General features: G+C 33.1%; 1 protein-coding gene across 14 annotated transcripts in view; it reads left to right on the plus strand.

The window, feature by feature from the left end:
• The window catches only part of MESK2 (misexpression suppressor of KSR 2), a 62,465-nt gene extending 42,999 nt beyond the window's left edge, over positions 1-19,466 (plus strand). For 3 of the 14 annotated variants that reach the window (XM_085663584.1, XM_085663588.1, XM_085663578.1), the window contains 8 exons: positions 4,928-4,981; positions 10,380-10,588; positions 11,133-11,253; positions 12,199-12,487; positions 13,651-13,920; positions 14,281-14,365; positions 16,877-16,921; positions 18,221-19,466. In XM_085663584.1, coding sequence (XP_085519710.1) covers positions 4,928-4,981; positions 10,380-10,588; positions 11,133-11,253; positions 12,199-12,487; positions 13,651-13,920; positions 14,281-14,365; positions 16,877-16,921; positions 18,221-18,366 — 1,219 coding nt within the window. In that variant the 3' untranslated portion in view covers positions 18,367-19,466. Of the gene's footprint in view, positions 1-2,698; positions 3,057-3,450; positions 3,841-4,927; positions 4,982-10,379; positions 10,589-11,132; positions 11,254-12,198; positions 12,488-13,650; positions 13,921-14,280; positions 14,366-16,876; positions 16,998-17,676; positions 17,766-18,220 lie in introns of those variants that run through there. The other 11 variants (XM_085663600.1, XM_085663602.1, XM_085663595.1 and 8 more) reach the window with 8 other exon arrangements.
• The last annotated feature ends 2,383 nt before the right edge of the window (positions 19,467-21,849 follow it).

Consider the following 21,849-nt stretch of genomic DNA (forward strand, 5'->3'; position numbering starts at 1 on the left):
GCCCCATCGAATTGGGCTATTACTTTTCTTCGATCCTTTCTTATATATATATATATATATATATATATATATATATATATATATATATAAGATATATATATATATATGAAACCAAAAATTGATCTGGACTGTCTTGCTTTGATTTTTATTTTTTTATTGTCTTTTCTTTTTTCTTTTAATATTATTTTTTCTGTTTCTAGAAAGAAAAATAGTATATATTTCTTGAAAGTATGTTTAATGTTTTCGAAAATCATATTAATTTTAATATGAATGAAAAATTCTTTCGACACAAAAATTCAATTAATTTCAATTGTTATTCGAAATTATGGAAAAAGAAATATTTAAGATTATTCATTTCATCGAAAAGTTCAATAAGAGATATCAGCTAACGAGATTTCGCAAAATTGTTCTTTCGTAGAGCCATTCCGATCGATTTTTCTTGCTTGTGCGTGCTACTCGTGCGACTTCTGTCGATGACGTTCAACGCTGTGAGAAGCGCAGCTAATTTCCCAGAAATATTCGAGATCTCTCTTCGCGTTTCGAAGACATTTTTTTTTTTTTTAACTATCTTACGTTAATTAAAACAAATTCATTTTTTATCTTAGAACGTTTTATCTTACGCATTTTCGATCGGTACTGTTATAGAAGAAGATAAATTAGAGGATCGTACGATTGTATTCTTTATTTTCTTTTTTGCTTTTTTCTTTTTTTTTTTTTTTTTTTATTCTTTCAACTCTAAAATAAAATAGGTACGTACGTATTATGAGAAAAAGATCGAGGTTAGATGTTCTAGTTATGCTGCCTATTACGTCGACGTCGACGTCAAGACGCCTTCGTGTTCCCAAAGAAATCGATGCGAAAGCACGAAACTGTTCGTTATTTATCAGAGATGTGCAACCTACTTCTATTTCTACTTTATTTTTAATCATACGTTTTAAATCATAGAAATACTTAGAAATGCATATTCCTTATAATAGCTTTTCGATTAAAATCAATCGTAAATATTTCTACAGTCTTAATCATTTTTATGACTATTTTTTATCATTTTTTTTCCTTTCTAAACGTTTTGATAAAATAAGACAATATGATTCACCATTAAAATCATTCGTAACCATAGAAAAATATTAACGAAAAATAATGAAGACACTCTATATAGATTCCTATATATAGATTTTCACTGTATATGCATTGGTTTCTCAACGCTAGTACGAGCGACGATAAGCTCGGAGTCCATTGTTCTAAACGAACCATAATATCGTAGGGACCTTAAGACATAGACCACAGGAATATAATCCATCCTTTGTTCCTATTCTATCCAACTACAAGCCCCTTTCCGAACTTTCTATATTTAGGTCTGGTGGATTGTAATTTTTGGTTTCATCGTTATAGTTGTTGACTACTAAGCAATAAATGGATTATCAGTAATTCCTTTATTACATTTTATTATATTTTAAATTTGTTTACTTATATTTACGAGTTTCAATTATTAATAATATACTTAAAGTTTCGTATAAAATTAATGAGATAATTTCTCATTTTCATATTCTTGTAAATGAATATCTTTGTAGAAAAAAAAAAATTGTCCTAAATGTGTAATAAACACATTTAGCAATTTTTCTAATAAAAATTTCAACGACGAGGCAGGAAGGAACGATCGATCTATTTTACGTACCCGAGAACGACACCACTTTGTTCTCCATTCGTTCGAGACATCACACGTGAGCCGTTAACTTCGGAAAGTGAACCGTTAACGTCGTCAAAGTAGCCATAATATTTTATATTTGAGTATCGTAATAGAAGGTATAATATAAACAATAAATAGGTTTGTTTCAATCGAAGAAAATTGAAATGGATGAATCGATCGATCAATTAACGCGTTTAATATCATCCCTTATTCGTTTGTACGCATGCACGCGCTTTTTTAAATATTTCATGCACGTAATCGGTGATTCGACATAAAGACGTGTTTATAAGAAAAAGAATTTTGATATATATTGTATCGATCATCGTTTTCATCTTAGCATGTTACGTATCATCACGTTTTCCCGCGATGATATACATATATCTACGTACATATATACATACACGCATAAAAGAAAACACACACACACATACACGTATCAACGCACGGTGAGATACTTTGCAGTTAGCATGTTGCCGCGCATAATCCTATCGATGTATGTTTTATCACAGTCACGATGAGGTCAATGAGTCTTTTTTGCATGCCGTCTTTGCACCGTTTCATGCATTTATATATGTCCCTTACTTTTCTATCTTTTCGTTTTAGCCCTTGTGCGAATTTGTGCGAGGATCTTTTCTCGTTGCATCGATTTGCCAGCGTTTATGTGTATGTTAATTACGAAAAATAATCTCATCAAAACTAAAAAATGTTCCGATGTTATTATTATATTAACGATATTTAAATTCGGGTTTCTATATGAAAAATCAAATTATTCCTCGTGAAATAATTCAAATGACGAAGATTTTATGATTATCAAAAACATCAAGTATTTAGATGAATCAACAAATAAAATTATTCGTCGATGCCTCGAAAATAAATCCAAGCACGAGAATGACGTTTTCTCCTTATCTTGGTTCTTCTTTCTTTTGTTCCTTTGCCTTCGTTCGTTTGCCTTGTTGACGTACGAAATTGGCATATTGACTTCGGGCACGACTCTCTCATCATCAACTAATGAAGAGGAGAGAAGTGGAGACGAAAGAAACATAGCGGAGGGGAGGGGAGGGACACGAAACAACTCTTCGAAGAAGACGTCGCGAGCTTAGCGGCTCGTTTTTCAAAGGAGACGTTGTCATCGTGGGTGAGGAGAGGCGAGGAACGCCATGCCGGCAGGTATTGGCGCTTCGTACAGGTCGTTAGGCGACCTGGGCGAAGACGTTTACAAAAGCACAACGATCGTCGACCAGACTCAGAGCACCGGTCAAAGTGTACTCGAAAGTGTCAAGAAGGCTTTCAGCTTCGCTTCGCCAAAGGTGGAGATCAGGAAGAAGGATCCATTGATCGAGGATCGACGAGAGAGCGTCTCGATCGTATCAAGGTAATTTCATATGGGATTACAGGGAAATGGTACTGATGATACTGATGATGGTAATGGTGCTGCTGTTGGCGATAATAATGACTGAATAATTAGTGATAATGGTGAACACAGGTGCTGGTCCAGAACTATTTTAATGGAGAATACTTTCTTTTTTCTTTCTTTTCTTTTCTTTTTTTTTCTTTCCTATCTTTTCATCTTTTTGTCTCTTTCCTTTGTTCTTCGTACCTCGAAACCGCGGAGCTTCTTATCGCTCGATTGTTTTCACGAGAAAACAACACTCCACGCGAGTATTCCCAAAGTGGGTTCGAGGTCGAAGACATCGAAAGACATCTCTTGGTTTGGGATTTGCTTTTTTTTTTTATATTCGCCAGTTTTTTGCTGGACGTAAAAGAAATTGATTACATCCTGATTTCGTATCGCTCTGAACGATAATTGTTTGCCTTTCGAACTATCTTGCTAAGGTAAATAAATCTATTATTGATCATGACGAAAATAATCTTTGTTTTTCCAATGACGATCGAAGAGCTCTTTAAATATACCAAAGATTTCAAGGAATCCAATAAACGAATTAAAGAACAGGAACTCTTAAAGTTGTTTGATTTATCAGATAGCAAGACAAAAAATCTCGAAAGAAGCTAATCTCGTTCGCGCGATAATCGAATTGACTCGGGCTCGAGCTTAAAGTTCAAGCAAGGGACTTTGGCCAAATGGATAGTAGGAGTTTAGGACCGGAAGTTGCTGCCGCGACTATTGATCGGCCTCGACTAGAAAAGCAGGCCAGAAGGTAAGCCGCATCACGCGAGTCGAACAGAGAAAATACGAAGCTTCTTGCTTAACATGCTTCGAGCACGGCATGATTTATACATGGCACATGAATAGTTCTCTTTATCATTATTATTTATTTCTTTATTTATCTCTGTATTTTTTTTTTTTTATTTTTTATTTTTTCGATTGTACATAGCTTCTAAAAAGCTTGCTTTCATCGTAATTTCCTTATCTCTATGTTCATTATTGGGCTTTGTACAAAGTTGTTATTGTTATATACCTGTTGTTGTATACCCTTCTTTCTTTGTCCTTGCAACGCTCGAGTTGCGTCAGCGCGTCGTTTCGTGACGCGCGGCGGAAACGAGAACACGTTGCGGAACCGGCTCCTCGCTTTGAGGGACTCCAGGCGATCGACTCGAAAGATCGAGGCGTGGTCATGATGCCTCGAGGATGTCTACTTCAAGACGAGGTTTCATTACATACGACGGCGTTATTTTACTTTCGAAACTCCAATTTTGAAAAACGTTTCTTCTTTGTAAACAGATAATACGATTCGAAAGTTAATTATTGTTTGTTTAATGATAATTATTAAGTTCTTTTTTCAAATAATATTCTTTTTAGCGATCAAAATGTATAAAATTATCCTTTTTACAAAGTTTATAAGCGAACATGTTAAATTTTCAATGGTCTTCCATTTTACCTTTTCAGCCACGTTCGAACTCGATCAAACTCGGTCAACATTGCATTAAACTTTAGATCTCATTGAGCTAACGTCCATTAACTTTTCCTCGTTTCCTGAGTTCTATCGACTGACCCAGTAGATTCCTACGAATAGATGTTCAAATTCGATCAAAGAATGATTACTTTTAAAGTGATAAATATGGTTAGATCAAAGTTTTGAAAAATCAATACGTGAAGTTTCGAAAGTAATAAAAAATAAACGACATCGTAAGAAAGTCGAATTCTTAGATCATCTGATTGTATAGATCCCCATAAAATTATGTCGATTATGCTTTGTGATTTGTGTGATCGAGGAGACGAAATTACGTGAGCAAAACCCCAGGGACCGGGTGTGTGTGATATTATTTGCCGCCATTTTGTTCTAGGGACAGAAACAAGATGCCAACCGCCGCTACCGCCGAGAAAACTGCACTATTGGGGTAAGTTCGTGTGAGAAAGGTTCGACGAGAGAATGAATTTGTTCAAAATCCCTTGTAGTTGTTAATATCTCTCATATTAGATACTTTTTTCTTTTTGCTCTTCATCATTTCTGCTCTGGCCTAGTTCGAAAATTGCTTAGAATTAGAGTAGTTTTAACTCTTGTTCTTAATAAATATATATATATATATATATATATATATATATATATATATATAGAGAGAGAGAGAGAGAGAGAGAGAGAGAGAGAGACAAACCAGCGTGAGGTTTATCGTATTATTCGTATTATCCTTGAGCATTGGCGATTTGATTAGATTTTGTCATCGGTCTATATTCCAAAGATTCTTCGATATTAATCTATGCTCATTTTGAAGGTATGAATTTTATTTATTGAGAAATCGACATTAACTTCTGATATTTGAGATTTATGTTTAACGATGAAAGGAAAGAATAGTTCAACCTGATGATTTACTTTGTCACAAATGAGATTTATTGATTTTTCAATTTCTTTTTTTAGAAATATCGTACGATCGAATCAAGATTTGCATGGAATATTATATATTTGAAAAGCTAAATATGTTCAATCGATATAATAATTATTATTAACTTTAAACACACAGTATCGACTTAATTCTAATCGTGCAAATACAGCATTAATGCAACTATGTGTTAGGATGCAACTAGATGCTTGTTACAGATTCTTACCGTATCATCGCGAAACGACCGACAAAGCACCTTTGTGGTTTGACTACTCTAATTAAGACGACAAAGGATGGCGTTGAAGCAGCACAAGGATTTATTATTAACGCGTACTCGTTAATAAGTTTACGATCGATCGGCACGGGTTGTCGCATCATTACGATACGATGAATTCATCGATTATCATCGAAAAATCGTTGTGTTAAATGCACAAAATACGCTTCATCATTGATACAATTAAAGACAATGCATAATATCGTTCTAATGGTTATAAACCAATATTTTCCATTATGAACAATCGATAAGGATTAATTGTCTTACTCTTCAAACCCCTTAAACTTCGCGGATGTATTTAGTATCATAATTTGGCATGAACTTTTAAAAACAGTCTACTTTTGTAGATAGTAATAATAATGATAATTAAAATAACATAGATCTTCGAAGTAAAGTAATTTAGAATAATTATACTAGTATAATATAATTATATATATGACAAGGACTTATTATGTCTTTCGAACGTTTCTGTTTTTTCTTTTTTCGAATCTCGTTTTTAAATTATAAATACATTTTTTTTTTTTTTTTTTTTTTTTTTTTTTTTTTTTTTTTTTTTGAGAAAATAAGGAGACATCACGTTAGGTCGTCACTCGTTCTACTTTCAGCCGAAAATTCGTTTAATGGAATTTGGCGAGAAGCCAATTCCTTCTGTATTCATTGCTACAAGCTTTCTCTTTCTCTCTCTCTCTCTCTTTCTCTAAAGTTTGATTTATGTTTTCGTACGGACGAGTCGATCGATGATTTCTTCTTCTACGTCATAAACGTTACTATATATTGAGAGTATTACGAACATTTGATCTTTTCCAAGATCGTACAAAAAAAAAACAAGCGTCATTAATAATCGTATATGATCTCTTTCTTGGGAGAGAAAAGAAATAAATTGATATAATGAAAAATAGAAGAAAAAAGAAGTTTCCCTGTCGCGATTGATATTATCGAAGAGACGTCCTTGATCTAGATATCTCTTTATCGACGTTATTCGCAAGTCGTATTACGCGCGAACTAACCAGGATCGTACAAGTCATTTTGGTGAGTTAAAATGAAGCCTTGAACAGAACTTATCGTTTAAATTTACCATATGATAGAGAGAAGAAAAGGAGAGGAACTGACTGATAATGGAGGTAACGAACGCATGGAATTTATTATTTAAAGTACGATCGTTCTTTTAAATTTAAGTGATTTCTCTCTCTCTCTTTCTCTCTTTCTCTCTCTCTCTCTCTCTCTTTCTGGCCTCTTTTCATTTTTCTTTATCCGTTCGAACACTCATTCCTGGCGACCTTCGTTAAAGTTTAATTTGTTTGAAGTATAGTTTCTGTTCGATTGGAGCGCTCGAAAAGGAAAGGAAGAAAAAGTAAATATAAATTGTCGCGTTTGGAATGTGGTATGGCTTTTCTTTTAACGTGTTATACATATACATATGTATATATGTTATACATCCTTGTGTTTTATGCATAAATGCATGAACTATTTTTTTTATTTATTTTCTCCATCTTTCTCTCTCTCTTTCTCTGTCTCTCTCTCTCTCTCTCTCTCTCTCTCTCTCTCTCTCTCTCTCTCTTTCTCTCTCTCTCTCTCTCTTTCTCTCTCTCTCTCTCTCTCTCTCTCTCTCTCTCTCTCTCTCTCTCTCTCTCTCTCTTATCTCTTTTATTTCAGAAGAAAATACGAGCTACCGATAAAACAGGATGTAAATCGATCCCCTTCTTTGCAGCATCGTTTTACTTTTATGACTATACATTGACTATGGTATAATAAAACCACAAAAAATCAGGTCCGGTTAATCGATTGATAAAAAGGATACCAAGGAGATATAAAATTACGGAATATCATGTTCCCAAAGCCACCCATCTGTCCCTCGTGGTTAATACTCCTCTCAATTTTTTCTTTATACTTTCAAATTTAAGGGAAACGTGTTATAAGAAACAGAACGTAATAAGGAAAGAGAAAATAATAGTAATTTCATGTAGTACCATGGTTGATATCTTGTATATCGTCATTTACACGTTATCGTCGACGTTCCAAAGTAGGTAGTTGGAATACAAACCGGATTTAACTTTGACCGGAAATGAGAGTCTGACGTGTACGAGATACGGAGAAGCACTTACGCATGTACCCCGTTTGATAGTGTTTGGAATGCTAACTAACTTGACGTTGATAACTTTTATTTTGTATCTTTTATTTGCTGATACGAAAAGAACACGAATAGAAGGGTAAGAAAGAAATATTACCAAATAATTTCTATGGAGAAATGTAAAGAACTTCGTTCTATCGTGAAATTTCATGAAGAAATTAAAATATATAAAATGTCTCGTGTAAAATAATGTTACAAATTGTTCGTAACGAGATATATACGAAAATTCTAATTAATAAAAAATATAGATAATGTTATTCATTTAATAATAAGATTGTAAGAAATAAATTTTGTCCCTATTAAACGATCAATCCTTCGAAAATAAAATTGAATGGTCTAAAAGTTTCAATGAAAATTGACTCGAGGTGTGCTCTTTGAATTTTGCGTTCCAAATTACGATTTCCATGTATGTAGCTCGACACAATGCAGTTCTCTTTATAGACGTATTGATCGTAGACTGTAGTCGCCATAAGGTGATATCTGTTTCCTTTGTTGTTTCTTTTGCCGATATCTTTCTAAAAGTAACTCGAATTATTTCGAATAATTTGTGTTACATATTTGTGAAAAAAGAAAAAGAATATTATTTAAGATTTAAAATAAAAGATTTATTAATTGATGAGTGACACGAAGTGATCGATTATTATAAAGATTAATTGTTAATAACGAACAAAAAAATAAAGTAAGAAAATAACACACGTAAGTGTTTAATCGGACATGATATTTAATAAAGTAGACAGCAAAGATAGCAAAAGCTTCTCCTTGGAGACATAAAAGAGGATAGACGACCTTCTTCCTTGCGAGCTTTGTCTACTCGTTTTATATGAGGAGTGAGAGGAAAGCAATGTTACATCGTAATAAACTTCCAGAACAATTTGTTAAGTTTCATGATAATAACATTTTCTCTATTCTACTACCTGACTATCTTATCCTTTGACATTTTCCTTGAAACAAGGAAGGTCTTTTAATTTTACGCTTTACCTAGAACGCTAGTCGCATGAAAGGGTCACGTGGGGTTCTTGACATTTTTCTAGGTAATTATATCGAGGTTACACGAACAAGGGAGACTTCAAAGACTCTACATAAATTCTTACGAATGTGGGTCGTTACTAGCCACGCAATTAAGACGAGTAAATTGTTCGTTATTGAACATTTATATTTTCTTTTTTCTTTTCTTTTTTATTATTATCATTATTTCAATTTTTAATCTAGAAAATTTTCATTGAGAGAATCAATTCTAAAATAAATATTAATTATTCAAATATGAGAGGAGGACTATGATTTTCCTAACTAATTAATGCGCACTCGTTAGAATATTGTTCAAATGCATTTTGTTCGAGTTTACTCCGTTCGACTGGGCGTGGTCTTCAGATCGATACCATAAAAAGATCAGACGAAAGCTCTATCTAGGATAGACACGCTCGTATCTCTGTGTACCTTAACAACTTGCTGTTTTTTAATGATATTACGTGTTCTCATTCAGGTATGCACAAGTGTATAGAGACTTTGAAAAAGCTTTTAACTGAGTCGTTCTTTCATTTTTACCTTTTGTCTCGTAAAACGATCCTGTAAAAATGATGGCTAAGCTAAAAAGAGAAAATTTGAATAGCAAAAAAAAATAAAAAGAAAAAAAAAGAAAAGAAAAAAATAAAATAGGAGAAAAAACTATATAAAAATTAATCCTTTGATGAGAAACGACTCGTTATACAACGAGGCCAGTAATTCAGCGAGTTATAATTTTGCTGGGTACATACCGCGTGGGGCAATTGCATATCGCACGGCTTCGTTTAAATGCACTTTCATGGTGCATGGTTAAGGTCTCATGAACTCTCTTTGAGAACTTTGAAAGAGTTTAAGAATTAAGATATCTCTAGAAAATTCTAATGCGTGAATGTGATTTCTAATAAGTGAGAAAAACAAACAGAAAATGACATCACTTTTTCTAACATTTACTATTTTTAGATTTACTATCTCCTTGATAGGTCCGTTTTTACAAAAACAGAAACGAAATTCCATTTATTTATAAAGTAAACATAGTATTATGTAATCAGTAAAATTGGTTCGAGTCATGAATGGAAACGTGGATAATATCGATAGTTTACAATATGTTTTTCACAGTATACTTCACTGCTAATTGGCTTCGAAAAAATTAATATATTTAATAAGTTATCAGTTAATACGAGAGATCTCTTTATTTTATTTAATTCTTTCTTTTTCTTTCTATTTTTATTAACGAAGAAGAAAGATATTTAATCTCATTTATATGCGATTCAGTTTATAAAATTAATCAAAATTTTCTTTAATATATTATATTTAAAACGAAGTTTGTATTTATTTATCTTTTTTTTTTTCGTCAGAAACAATATAGAAACGTTATATAAAGAAAAAAAAAATTTGTCGACTATGATAGTCATATATCTATTTTTTTTTTTGTCATTTTCCGTGAAACGTACATACACCCAATGAACGATTTTTCATTTATTTAAACTGATATAATCAAGAGAATTCTTTTCCATGCGCAGCACGATGCCTTCGTGCATGCGAGATAGTATGGACGATATCGAGTTGAAGAATATTCAGCTACAGTTTCCGGCTCTGAGGTATTTGTCGAGAGACGATAGCTCTGTACGAGAAGAAAGAGTAGAAACCGATAAAGGTAGTCTGCTTGTTGCTGTACAAGGAAACCAGACAAAACCAGCGATCCTCACCTACCACGATTTAGGCCTTAATTGTAAGTATTGAAGAAAATTTAAAGAAAATTTTTCTATTTCTTTGTTTGGAAAGGTTAGGTTAATCGTCAAAAAAAAAAAGAAAAAAAAAAGAAAAAAAAATAATAAGAAGAAGAAAATAAAAGCTTCTTGCAAGAGTATCGATATTTTTACCATCATCTGTAAAATATCTACGTTCGCGTGATACATCATGATAATAACCTGGCAACTTTCCAAGGGCAAACTTTTCAGATTTGTAGCATAAACGATTTATTGAAACAATGTAAATTATTTTTGAAAATAATACGCCGTTTTAACTACTAAATTATTTTTTACACCCAATGAAGAAGAATTAAGAAAATTTTATTTAATTATTCTACTAATAAATGAGAATTAAATAATAGTTCAATTGTAATTGAAATAAATTAAATTAATTTCTTATATACATGCATAAGACATATAATATAATAAAAAATAAACGATTAGATAAAACAACTATCGATTATACGTGATAAAACGATTATCGATACGATACTTAACAAACAAAACGAAATTTCATTATTTTAGATATCTCGAGCTTCCAAGCTTTCTTCAATTACATCGACATGCGCGTTCTCCTCGAAAACTTTTGCGTCTATCATGTTAACGCACCTGGTCAAGAGGAAAATGCACTGGCGCTTCAGGAAGAGTGAGTATTCATGTACAGTATATATACACGCGCATAATTATGTTTACGAACGTAATAAAAAACACGTTTCGTCAAAGAAACACACAGGTACTTTTCGTCTCGCGAAATCAGTATGCTCGTGCGTTTTACGGATACGCCTACATACATGTGTACGAAACAATAAAGTCTCTTGACGGTGCTAACGAAGTTGCTAATTAAAAACAGATTATCACAGGTACGGGATTATGGAAAGCACTACTTGCTTACATTTACACATGTACTTACATATCTCGTATTCTACCTGGTAATATGACGCTCGTAGTCGCGATTAGTTAAGAAGGTTAGCTTGTGGGAGAATTTAATTAACGCAATAATCAATGACCTTATTAACGTTCTAATTAATCGAAGCCCTATAGTATAGCCTGCTTTCGTTTCATTTTTCATTGATGTCGTTCTTCGATGCCTTCTTCTTCCGCGATTTTTGAATTCTTTGTGATTGTAAGGATTTGATAAGAGTTATTGAAAATGGAAAGCTAAAAATAAACATTATTTCGATATTTATATATATATAAATATATATCTTTTTTTTATTGGATGAAAAAATGACTACGTATAACATGAGTCGTAATAATTATATGGCGAAAGAACGAAGATACATAAGTTGTAATTCTGTCGCATGAATCGAGATAGAAAATTATGTAACGAGCAATGCTGATGTCTGTGCACGCAGTAGCTTGAACTATTACTACATTCTGCCACATTCTCGTTCGCGTGCCAAGTTCAACGAGAACGTATAGAATGATTCAATTGAACGAAGTTTCTTCGAAATCTTTCGTCAAAGTGTAAAGCCGTTAATTTAAATAGAGATTTCGGAGACGATGAATTTTTATCAACGACATATGTTTTTCATAACAATGAAACAAATTATCAGATAAGCTTTCTAAAAATTTTAATGTTTTATTATAGTTATGTTTATCCATCCATGGAAGAGTTAGCAGAACAATTGCTCTTTGTCCTCGGCCATTTCGGTTTGAGATCTGTCATTGGTTTTGGGGTTGGTGCGGGAGCCAATATATTGGCTAGATTTGCACTTGCACATCCAGATAAGGTCAATGCACTGTGCTTGATCAATTGCGTATCTACGCAAGCAGGATGGATCGAATGGGGTTATCAAAAGCTCAACGTTCGTCATCTGAGGTCACAGGGAATGACGCAGAGCGTCCTTGATTATCTCATGTGGCATCATTTTGGCAGGGTAAGATGTTCTACATAATAGAAATTCAATGAAACTATATCGAAGCAGGAACATTTTTATTGTAATTATATCACATTTACGATATTATAATTTATCAAACAATGTTTCTATATATTAGATTAAGTCAGAACTGAGTTTAAGTAAACAGTTTATTAAATTCTTATTTAAATTCTTATTTTTATCATTATGCATAACTATTATAAATTATAGTTTATAATGGTATCTATTAATCAATTCAATAATTAATTAATACAAAACTATTGTAAATTATAATCTGTAATTTTTATTAGTATTTATATATCTATTAATTCATTGATTTTTTTTTAAAAAGAAACTGCCTCGATATACTTCGCAATTAATTTCCTTTAAAATAACTCTTACTGTATATATATATATATATATATATATATATATATATATACACGTATATATAGAGGTATATATTATAATAGCGTGATCGTTTATAGTTAAACTTCTCCTTGAGAGATTTATTCGATAGATACGCGTGCCATTTGACTAAACTCAAACGCTCGATACTTCGTCGAATCGATCAAGCGGACGACGTTCGGGTGAAAGCGTATAAGGAATTATCGATGACAAAGCTTCAAGCTCCTTCAACAGCATTCGCTCGTGAACGCATCTATATGAGGCGAGAAATTGGATTAGCGCGTCAGCAGCAATTTCGTCGCTCTTATTATGCAACACGTAGCTTCTTAATAGGTTTACCGGGTATAACGTAGAGTATAGATATATTTAGTGAAGAAGAAGAAGAAGAGGAAAAAGAATAAGAAGAAGAAGAAGAAGAAAAGAAGAAGAAGGAGAAAGAGAAAGGAAAGAAAGTTTGCGCTTAAATATTACCATAACGATATACGTATGTACATAATGAAAGAGGAACTCAATTTGATGATGATAGTTAAGTCAAACTCGAAAATTACTTCGACGAAGCCTTTTTACCTAAGATTTCTCCGGAACAATCATACCGTTCCAATTTTCGTTTATTTTTTATATTCATTATAAAATGGATAAGGGGAAAAGTAATCCAAGAGTTCCACGTATCGATTCGTTCGAAGATTATAATGGTTGTACGAAAAATCGCAGAATTAATAATCGAAATAAGGAATTATTATATCGATAAGAATTTTTAATCGATTTTTTTTTTTCAGGGTACAGAAGAAAGAAACCATGACCTCGTTCAAGTCTACAAGAATTATTTCGAACATCGCGTGAACCCAATAAATCTAGCATTATTCATCGACAGTTACGTGCGACGTACTGATTTGAATATCACCAGAGAACTGGATCCTACGCGCAAGAAGGAAGGTTTAACGCTTAGCGTACCAGTAATGAACATTACAGGTGCTCTGAGTCCGCACGTGGACGACACGGTTACGTTAAATGGGCGGTTAGATCCAACGAACAGCACCTGGATGAAGGTGAGAATTCTTGAACGTATCGAATAATCAGCTTTCCATGAATCTGGAGAAAGTATTTACCTATGGCTAGCCAAATTCCAACACTTTGATCTCTTTTTTCGGTGTAGCATACCATCGTGTGAAATCCATTTAAACCGCAAACTCGTAACCTACTGTTTCTTGTATATATATATATATAAGATATATATATATACATACAACTAGTACGTACATGTACGTAAATAAATGAAGTAAACACCTGCTTGTTGTTTCTCGTTAAATTCGATTCGTATTGATTGCGACGTATAAACTCGATTTTAACTTTCACTTTCGATTTCTTTTTGAATCATTCATTCGACCAAATCATTATACGATTTTCAGATCTCTGATTGCGGTATGGTCCTCGAGGAACAACCGGGCAAAGTAAGCGAGGCCTTTCGACTGTTTCTTCAAGGCGAAGGATATGGTAAGTGAGTGCCGTCGCGAAAAACAAGTTAGAATTAAAATTAACAAGAATATAATTCGGTAATCCTCATCGATCTTCATCCATTCGACCGTATCGCACACGCGCAAGCATATTTCATAGGTGAATTGCACGTGACCGTCTGGTAGCGGGGAAAAATTTGCCTGTTACCTGCATTTTACTGCTCCCGAGAACAGAACGCGGAGACTCGCAAAGGATCGAGAAACTTCTGAGGATTCCCTTTTTTCAAGGCGTACTCGAATATCGATCGGGAGTTTCTGTAAATAGCTCGTACAAACACATACATACATACATACATACATACATACATATACGTATGTATATCGTTTATGCCCATACGGCATCGATCGAACTTTTTATCTTTTTCTTTTTCTTTTTCTTTTTTATACACCAGATGGTCCCGTATTTGCTTAAAGAAATATTTCTCCACGAGTTGTATCAAAGAGAGAAAAATTAATTCGTGAACGTTTGTAGTTCTAAGTTTGTTTCCCCTCATCGATTGACATAGATCGTATCGTATCGCTATCAGTATTTTTGGCCTAAAGAGAGTAGTATTGTACTGTAGACATGTAGTACAGCGTATCTACGATACCGACCGTTGACTATCCTTTATTCTCGCGTTCTTCAATAACTTTAAAGATCATTGACCAACGAATTTACGCTTTTAGAACACGGACGTACTCGGTATATCGAAAAGTTTTCTTAATTGTATGAATATAGTATGTCTATCTGTTATTTCATATTTTGTTTAAAAAATTGCCAGAGATAGAAAATAAGAAATAATTTCGCTAAAAGCGTCAAGCTCGTTAGAGCCGTCAAGATTTTTGAAGGTACTCCTAACTTTCCGAATAGATGATATTCTTAGGACAATTTTAAGACGTTAATTTCAACAACGAACCATTTTGATTAGAATTTTTATTTTAATATCCGCTTTTGCAACTGCAATCTTCACGTATAACATTTTTTATTTTTGTTTGTTATAAGAAAAAACGTGGAGTACGCTTATGAGAATCAAATCTATAGTACGCAAAAGTAGTGAAAATGAGCGACGTTCAAATTTTTTCTTTTGTTTTTGGCTTTTTGATTATAGAAACACTAGCACATATTACAGAACATATAGCAGCTTTTTTTTATCTCTATCGGTCGATGTCGACTAATGAAACATCGTTTTCCGATCTAATTCGTGATTAGACGTTTCTTTTATCGGTATGACGCCATTCACTCTTTTTAATTATTTTCAAATGGATAGCGTACGCGTAAGCAAAGCAAATTGAAATTGTTTGAGTTTGATATGATGGACTATGCAATAGTTAGAAAATCTGCGAATGCTACCCAGTACGCCCAAGCTGTTGTTAAATGCCAATTTCGGTTGATTATCTCTGTCATCGTCATCATCGCCATCATTGTCATCATCGTCATCATCGTCGTCGTCGTCATCATCGTCATCGTCGTTAATTATTGTTGTTGTTACGATTTTCACTATTATAATTCGCGTAAAGGTTTCATGTTGTACTAATGAGGGGATGTCCATCGCGCTTGGATCTTCGTGTTTTGAAGCTTTACGCTTGACAATATTGCGCCTAATTGGAAAATTAAAAAAAGCTTATATGTGATGCTTTTATCGTTATCGAAAAGTAATCGAAAATCGTTCGGTCGATATCATTGATATAACATGATTTTGAGAGAAATACCAAGATCCAACTAGGTCCTTGATCATGTACTCTGTCCCGGTTAATCACCGGCTCGACTTGATAAATAAAAGAGTATTTAAAAAGGAAAGAATCAAGTGAATTCGTTTTTGCGTCTCACCACCATTATCATTTTATTTTTGTGAGGTTCTTAAGAAAGAAAAAAAGATACTAACAAATAAATAAACAAATATAAAAAAAAAAAAAAAAAAAAAAAAGAAAGAGATACAAAAGGCAAATGAAAAAAGTACTTGTTCACCAACTTGCGCCTTTATTTCCCACGCGTCTCGGATCGATCGAGTGGTACGTATTTATTATATCAGATCTAAACAGAATAGATGATAGATTAGTTTCCGCTTCTTGGCTTTTTTTTCTCCTTAATTTTTGCTAAGATCGCGTCAGCTATGTGCGTCTAAATAACACACTTTTATTAGAAATAATGTGATGTTTTTAAAGAGATACACATAAAAAGAATTTAGGTAAAAAATAAAAATGCTTTTCTTCGTCATTGCTCATATCCATTTTGTAAGATACGACTTGTACTTCTAAATATATATTTTAAATCTACATATTTTATCACGTTAGAATATAAATTTTTACCTAACATTTGTGGACATGAGCCAAACGAGGAATGAAGCTTGTTTTGCTTTTACATACTGATACATTATAATTGTTTTATTCTTATATCGGACTTTTCTTTAAAGGAGTAAATTTGAAAAAAATTTGCTTTATGCTCATAATAGTTTATAACCAATATGATAATTTTGATGTTTAAATGACCTTGTTTTTTTTTTATGCGTTTTAGCGGTGAGATCCTCGCGGAAGCCCATGACGCCGACAACACCCGAAGGTAATTGTAATTAGGAATTGAAGGTCGCAAGGAGTCGAGCGCGCAGTTGGTCAATTAGGCCACATCTATGTGTTAAGTAAGTCGGAATTTAAACTTTTATCGGAAAGTATGATAAAGAGAGAGAGAGAGAGAGACTAATTGGCGATTATTGTATTTTCAATAACAAATTGGGTAACCTGGGCTGCGTTTGTTGAAAGAGAATCTATGAAATATTGAAACTAACCACCACCTTTTCTTCGGGTATTACGATATTACTTCTTTGTGAATTTGGAATTATGAATAATATCTTCTAACTGTTTGAGATTTTTAATCTTTAATTTGTTAAAATAATCAATCACATTCCTAACTACCTTTTCTTTTATTGCATATAACAAAATAATAACAGTTTTGTCAAACTCTGTATCTCCTCCACATCTTTTAATTATATCCATATGTTATTCTTTACTTAACCATTATAAATATTGAGATTATTTCTGTCGAGCGAATTCGTAAAGAAAATTAAAGATCTAGAAGCATTAAGAAATTAATTAAATAATTATATATGATGTATAAAAAAAAATTAATTCTCAGTAAACGAATTCGCTCGTTTGACTAAGACGTTTATCAATAGTCGGTACGAGAGAAAATTTCTTACCGATAATCGATAAATTAGAGCTTTATAAAATCGAGTTACGTCACAAAAGTGGCAGCAATCGACCTTTTGCGCTATCTTCTCGTGCAGGTGATTTGTAAATTAGAATTTTTATGTTGTGCAGAGAAAAAGCGTCTCTTGTTGTAGCGGCACATACCGATGGTAGGACCTCGGAATAATCTTTATCTATGAAAGAAAGAACACCGCATCTGGGTAGTAGAATATTTCAGTTTGTGCAAAATCACATTGTGTCCTGCTATACGCACACCAATACACGTACACACATAGATACTAATACACATACACACATAGATACTAATACACATACACATAGATACACACGCACACACGTGCGCGCGCGCGCGCGCGCAACATGAAATACAAATATATAAACGTGAAAAATCCAACATTGTACGATCACAAACGATACACTCAACTCTCTACTTTTACTTTGCATGAGTGCTTGCCACTTTGATTTTTTTACTTTCATTCTTCGATCGATGATTATTTATTTCGCGTGTATCTCTTATGTATTCGAACAAGGAAAGAGAACGCGCGAGTCATGGCTGATCGGATTACTAAAAGCTCACGAGGAAGAACGAAAAAAAAAAGTATCGACATAACGATAAAGACAATTTAAAAAATGTGCACTGATTTTTCTATTTCAGTGGCCCCACTTTCGCCATTGAAGATGGCCGACTATAGATTGGCCTCTCTCGAAGGACTGAATCATGTTTGCAGCAAGAAAATCGATTGGCCTACAGCAACTATACACATCACCGAGAATCCCATATCGGAAGCAGTGGTTTGCTAAATGTTTCTCGATGAACAACAACCACCTCCGTTAATTTCTTTTTAAATAATAAAAACTACCTAATCGACGATAGATCAAACAACACGATGACGATAAATAACTTCAAGGTTTCGTCGAAACAACGATCGTCGTGGCATTCGTTTTAATTTCTTTTCGAGGTGGTACCGTAACATATTATTTTCGACTGCGATTTCAGTTTAGTTCGATTCTATTATATCTTTTTTTTTGCTTTCGACTTTTTTATTCTTATAATTAATTTTCACTATTTTTATCTTAAACAAAAGTTAGTCGATATAACTATTATGCGACGCTGCGTTGTTATTTTACAAAATGAAGAAAGAAGTAAAAAAGATAAAAAGAAAGAAAGAGAGAGAGAGAGAGAGAGATAGAGAGATAGAAACAGAGAAAAATTTATTATCGAGTAATTTCCAAATGTTACATTTTTAAAAAGTGACTGATCACAAATTTTCTAATGTTAAGAGGGCGAAACAAATAACTAATTAAAAAGTTAACGAGTTCGTATAATTTTAAAATCGATGTTGAATATTTTAAAAGTGATTTTAAACAATGAACATTTTTATTATTAAAATTTTAAGACGTTGTTACGACGCCTTTAAAAAAGGAAGAAAACACATACACACACCATACTTCTGCGATAATTCGACGACGCCCATTGTCGCCGTGAACAAAACTAACAGCGACGACAATATCGTAAGGGAGCGAGATTTTAAAAAAAAAAAAGTCAAGTCAATCAGTAAAAACTATCATCGAATGAATGTTCATGAATAATCGCGGATAAGTTAATTTTTTCGTAAATTTACGAGCACACAACGAATTCGCGACTTTTACACCGAGACAAATTTTACAAACCGTTTAAGGAATATTAAACGATATTATTTAGCAATTTCTTTATAAATTATGCCAACATTTATGAACGGTATGAAATTTATGCAGATACATAAGAAACAAGAACTCGCAATATGATATTATTTCATTCACAAGTACTATTAATAAATATACAAAAACATATATACACACAGCATACTTATATACACACACACAAACAAACAAACATACACACACACACACACATATATATATATATACGAAAATACATACATGTGTAAAAAGAAATCAAAATAATGAAAAGAAAAGAAGAAATAATACGGTGGTACTGTACAGAAAAAAGAACAAATCACGCTTTCCCGAGACTGAAATCCATCAACAACCATGTCTATCGATTTTTTTCGAAGGAAGAAACGATCGATAAATCGTTTCAACAATAGAAATGAAGATATAGTACCCAAAAGCGTGAAGTTTCGTCGTTGGTAGTAAAAAATTTCAGACGATATTACGGAGAAATAATAAAAAAAATGATGGATGCTGCTAATTAGCTGCCTCAAAGTGTCCTCGGAGAGAGAGAGTTCGCTATATTACTCGTCGTCCATTGGCCTAAGGATGAAATCGAAAGATCTAAGAAACAAGTCGATCGATCGTACAATCGACTCTTCTTTCGTCGAATTTTCGTCGGACTTTTCGCGATTTAGGTGCTGATAAGAAGGACAAATTCTTCGCGTTATACAGAAAAATTCTTTTGAGAACGGATTGGTGTAGAATTTGTGTTACTGTCCGTTCTAAAAAAAAGATTTTCCATCGATCCTTTTTCCCTGCCATAAAAGGGCATTATGGAAAGAGAGAGCGAGAGCAAGAGAGAGAGAGAGAGAGAGAGAGAGAGAGAACGAGAAAACGAGAGAAAACGCCTATACACGCGTTTACGTTTGTGCACCGTTCGCACCATTTTATTATTTTATTTTAAAGCGCATATGGAATAAATACATATAGAGGAAAAAAATGACGATGAATGATGTGCGTTTGAGTGCGAGGATGTACGTATAGAAAGAAAAATCATAGTAGAAGAGTATATTTGATAGATAGTCGTTAAAGGAAAATAATAAGTCAAAAAGATCTGGTTTGGTACATCCGCATGGTTATATTATACCTGGCTTTTTCAAGCCTCTAGCGTGATATGATAAGACGTGCCTGCTACATGATGTTGTACTACGTAGCTTTCGAAAGTTCCACTCCGCCTTTAGTTTTGTATGTGATGAGATTCCTTCCGATTTTCTCTGTATTAAATTTTGTCGTATCTTTGTGCATTCACCTTTGTGATAGGTGAAGATAAGAACGAGCCATTGCTTCTCGTGCAGCGTGTCACGTTTAATCGGACGATCGTATTGTGTATATATATATATATATATATATATATATATATGTATGTATGTATATATATACATATATATTCTTTTTCTTTCGTTTTCGTAACGACAAATTGTCAAAGCACAAAGAGACGAGAAAATTATAAAAATACTAAAAAGATTTCGAGGATAAGACTTAGTCGCTCCACGTAGACGAGAAAGTTTATAATGAGAAACCGGATATATGTATGTATAATAGATGTATGTATATCTATGACGCGTTGTTTAGACTGTCGCGAAAAAAATAGTATACAGCTTTATATTAGAGAAGTTCGTGGCTCGATTTGCGAGAATTGAAAAGGATAACACACGCATTAAAAAAATTGCTGACGTGAGCTCTAAGTAAGTAAGAATAACGTAGCCTCTAAGAACTACCGATACACCGCCAATAATATACGTATATATCCTACGTTCCCGTATTATTTCTCACTCTTCGTTATCAAACATTCAAGCCGACTGTTAGATTAATCGCGTAATAAAACGGATCATTCGAAATTACAATTAGACTATCGATATATATATATATATATATATATATACATATACATATATATATATATATATATATATATATATAAATACCTGCATTCGATTAAACATATCGACGAAGGAGAATTCGGCGAACGCTGCTTTTTAAATTTTCGATCGTCGGTCCGATCTCTTAATGATACGGTTCTTCGTCAAGAAAATCTTCTCGAAGTGCATATCAGTAATGTATGTATAACAAAATTGGAAATGATATCTCGTAGATAAAACGAAACGAAACGAAACGAAAAGAAAAACGCAAAAGAAAAGTGAAAAAAATTTCCTTCGTGGATCAATGAGTACTCATTTTTTGCATACGTCACGACGAATCGTATTTTACTATATTAATTTCTTTCATATTACGAGATTTTATCTCATATTATACGATTAAACGATCCGGATTTAAAAAAGGACCGAAAATAAAATATATATAACGTTTTTTCATGGGATCGATCGTTTTCATCCGTCGATACGATCTTACGCGAGATCGTTCAATGCGCGACGAGATTAAATATTTTATGTTTCCTTTCTTTCTTTCTCTTTCGTTTTTTTTTTCTTTTTTCTTTATTTCTTTTATTTCAGTTGAATTGTCACACTTACAATGCGTTTGTTTTTCTTTTTTTTTTTCGCGCTGTACTCTATCTATCGTAGCGCGAAGCATATTGAGTTCGTGACGTTAATGACTCAAGAGTAAATAAAATAT

The sequence above is a fragment of the Vespa mandarinia genome, chromosome 1 (assembly GCF_050613455.1).
Source record: "Vespa mandarinia isolate Hongniang chromosome 1, ASM5061345v1, whole genome shotgun sequence".
Lineage (NCBI taxonomy): Eukaryota > Metazoa > Arthropoda > Insecta > Hymenoptera > Vespidae > Vespa > Vespa mandarinia.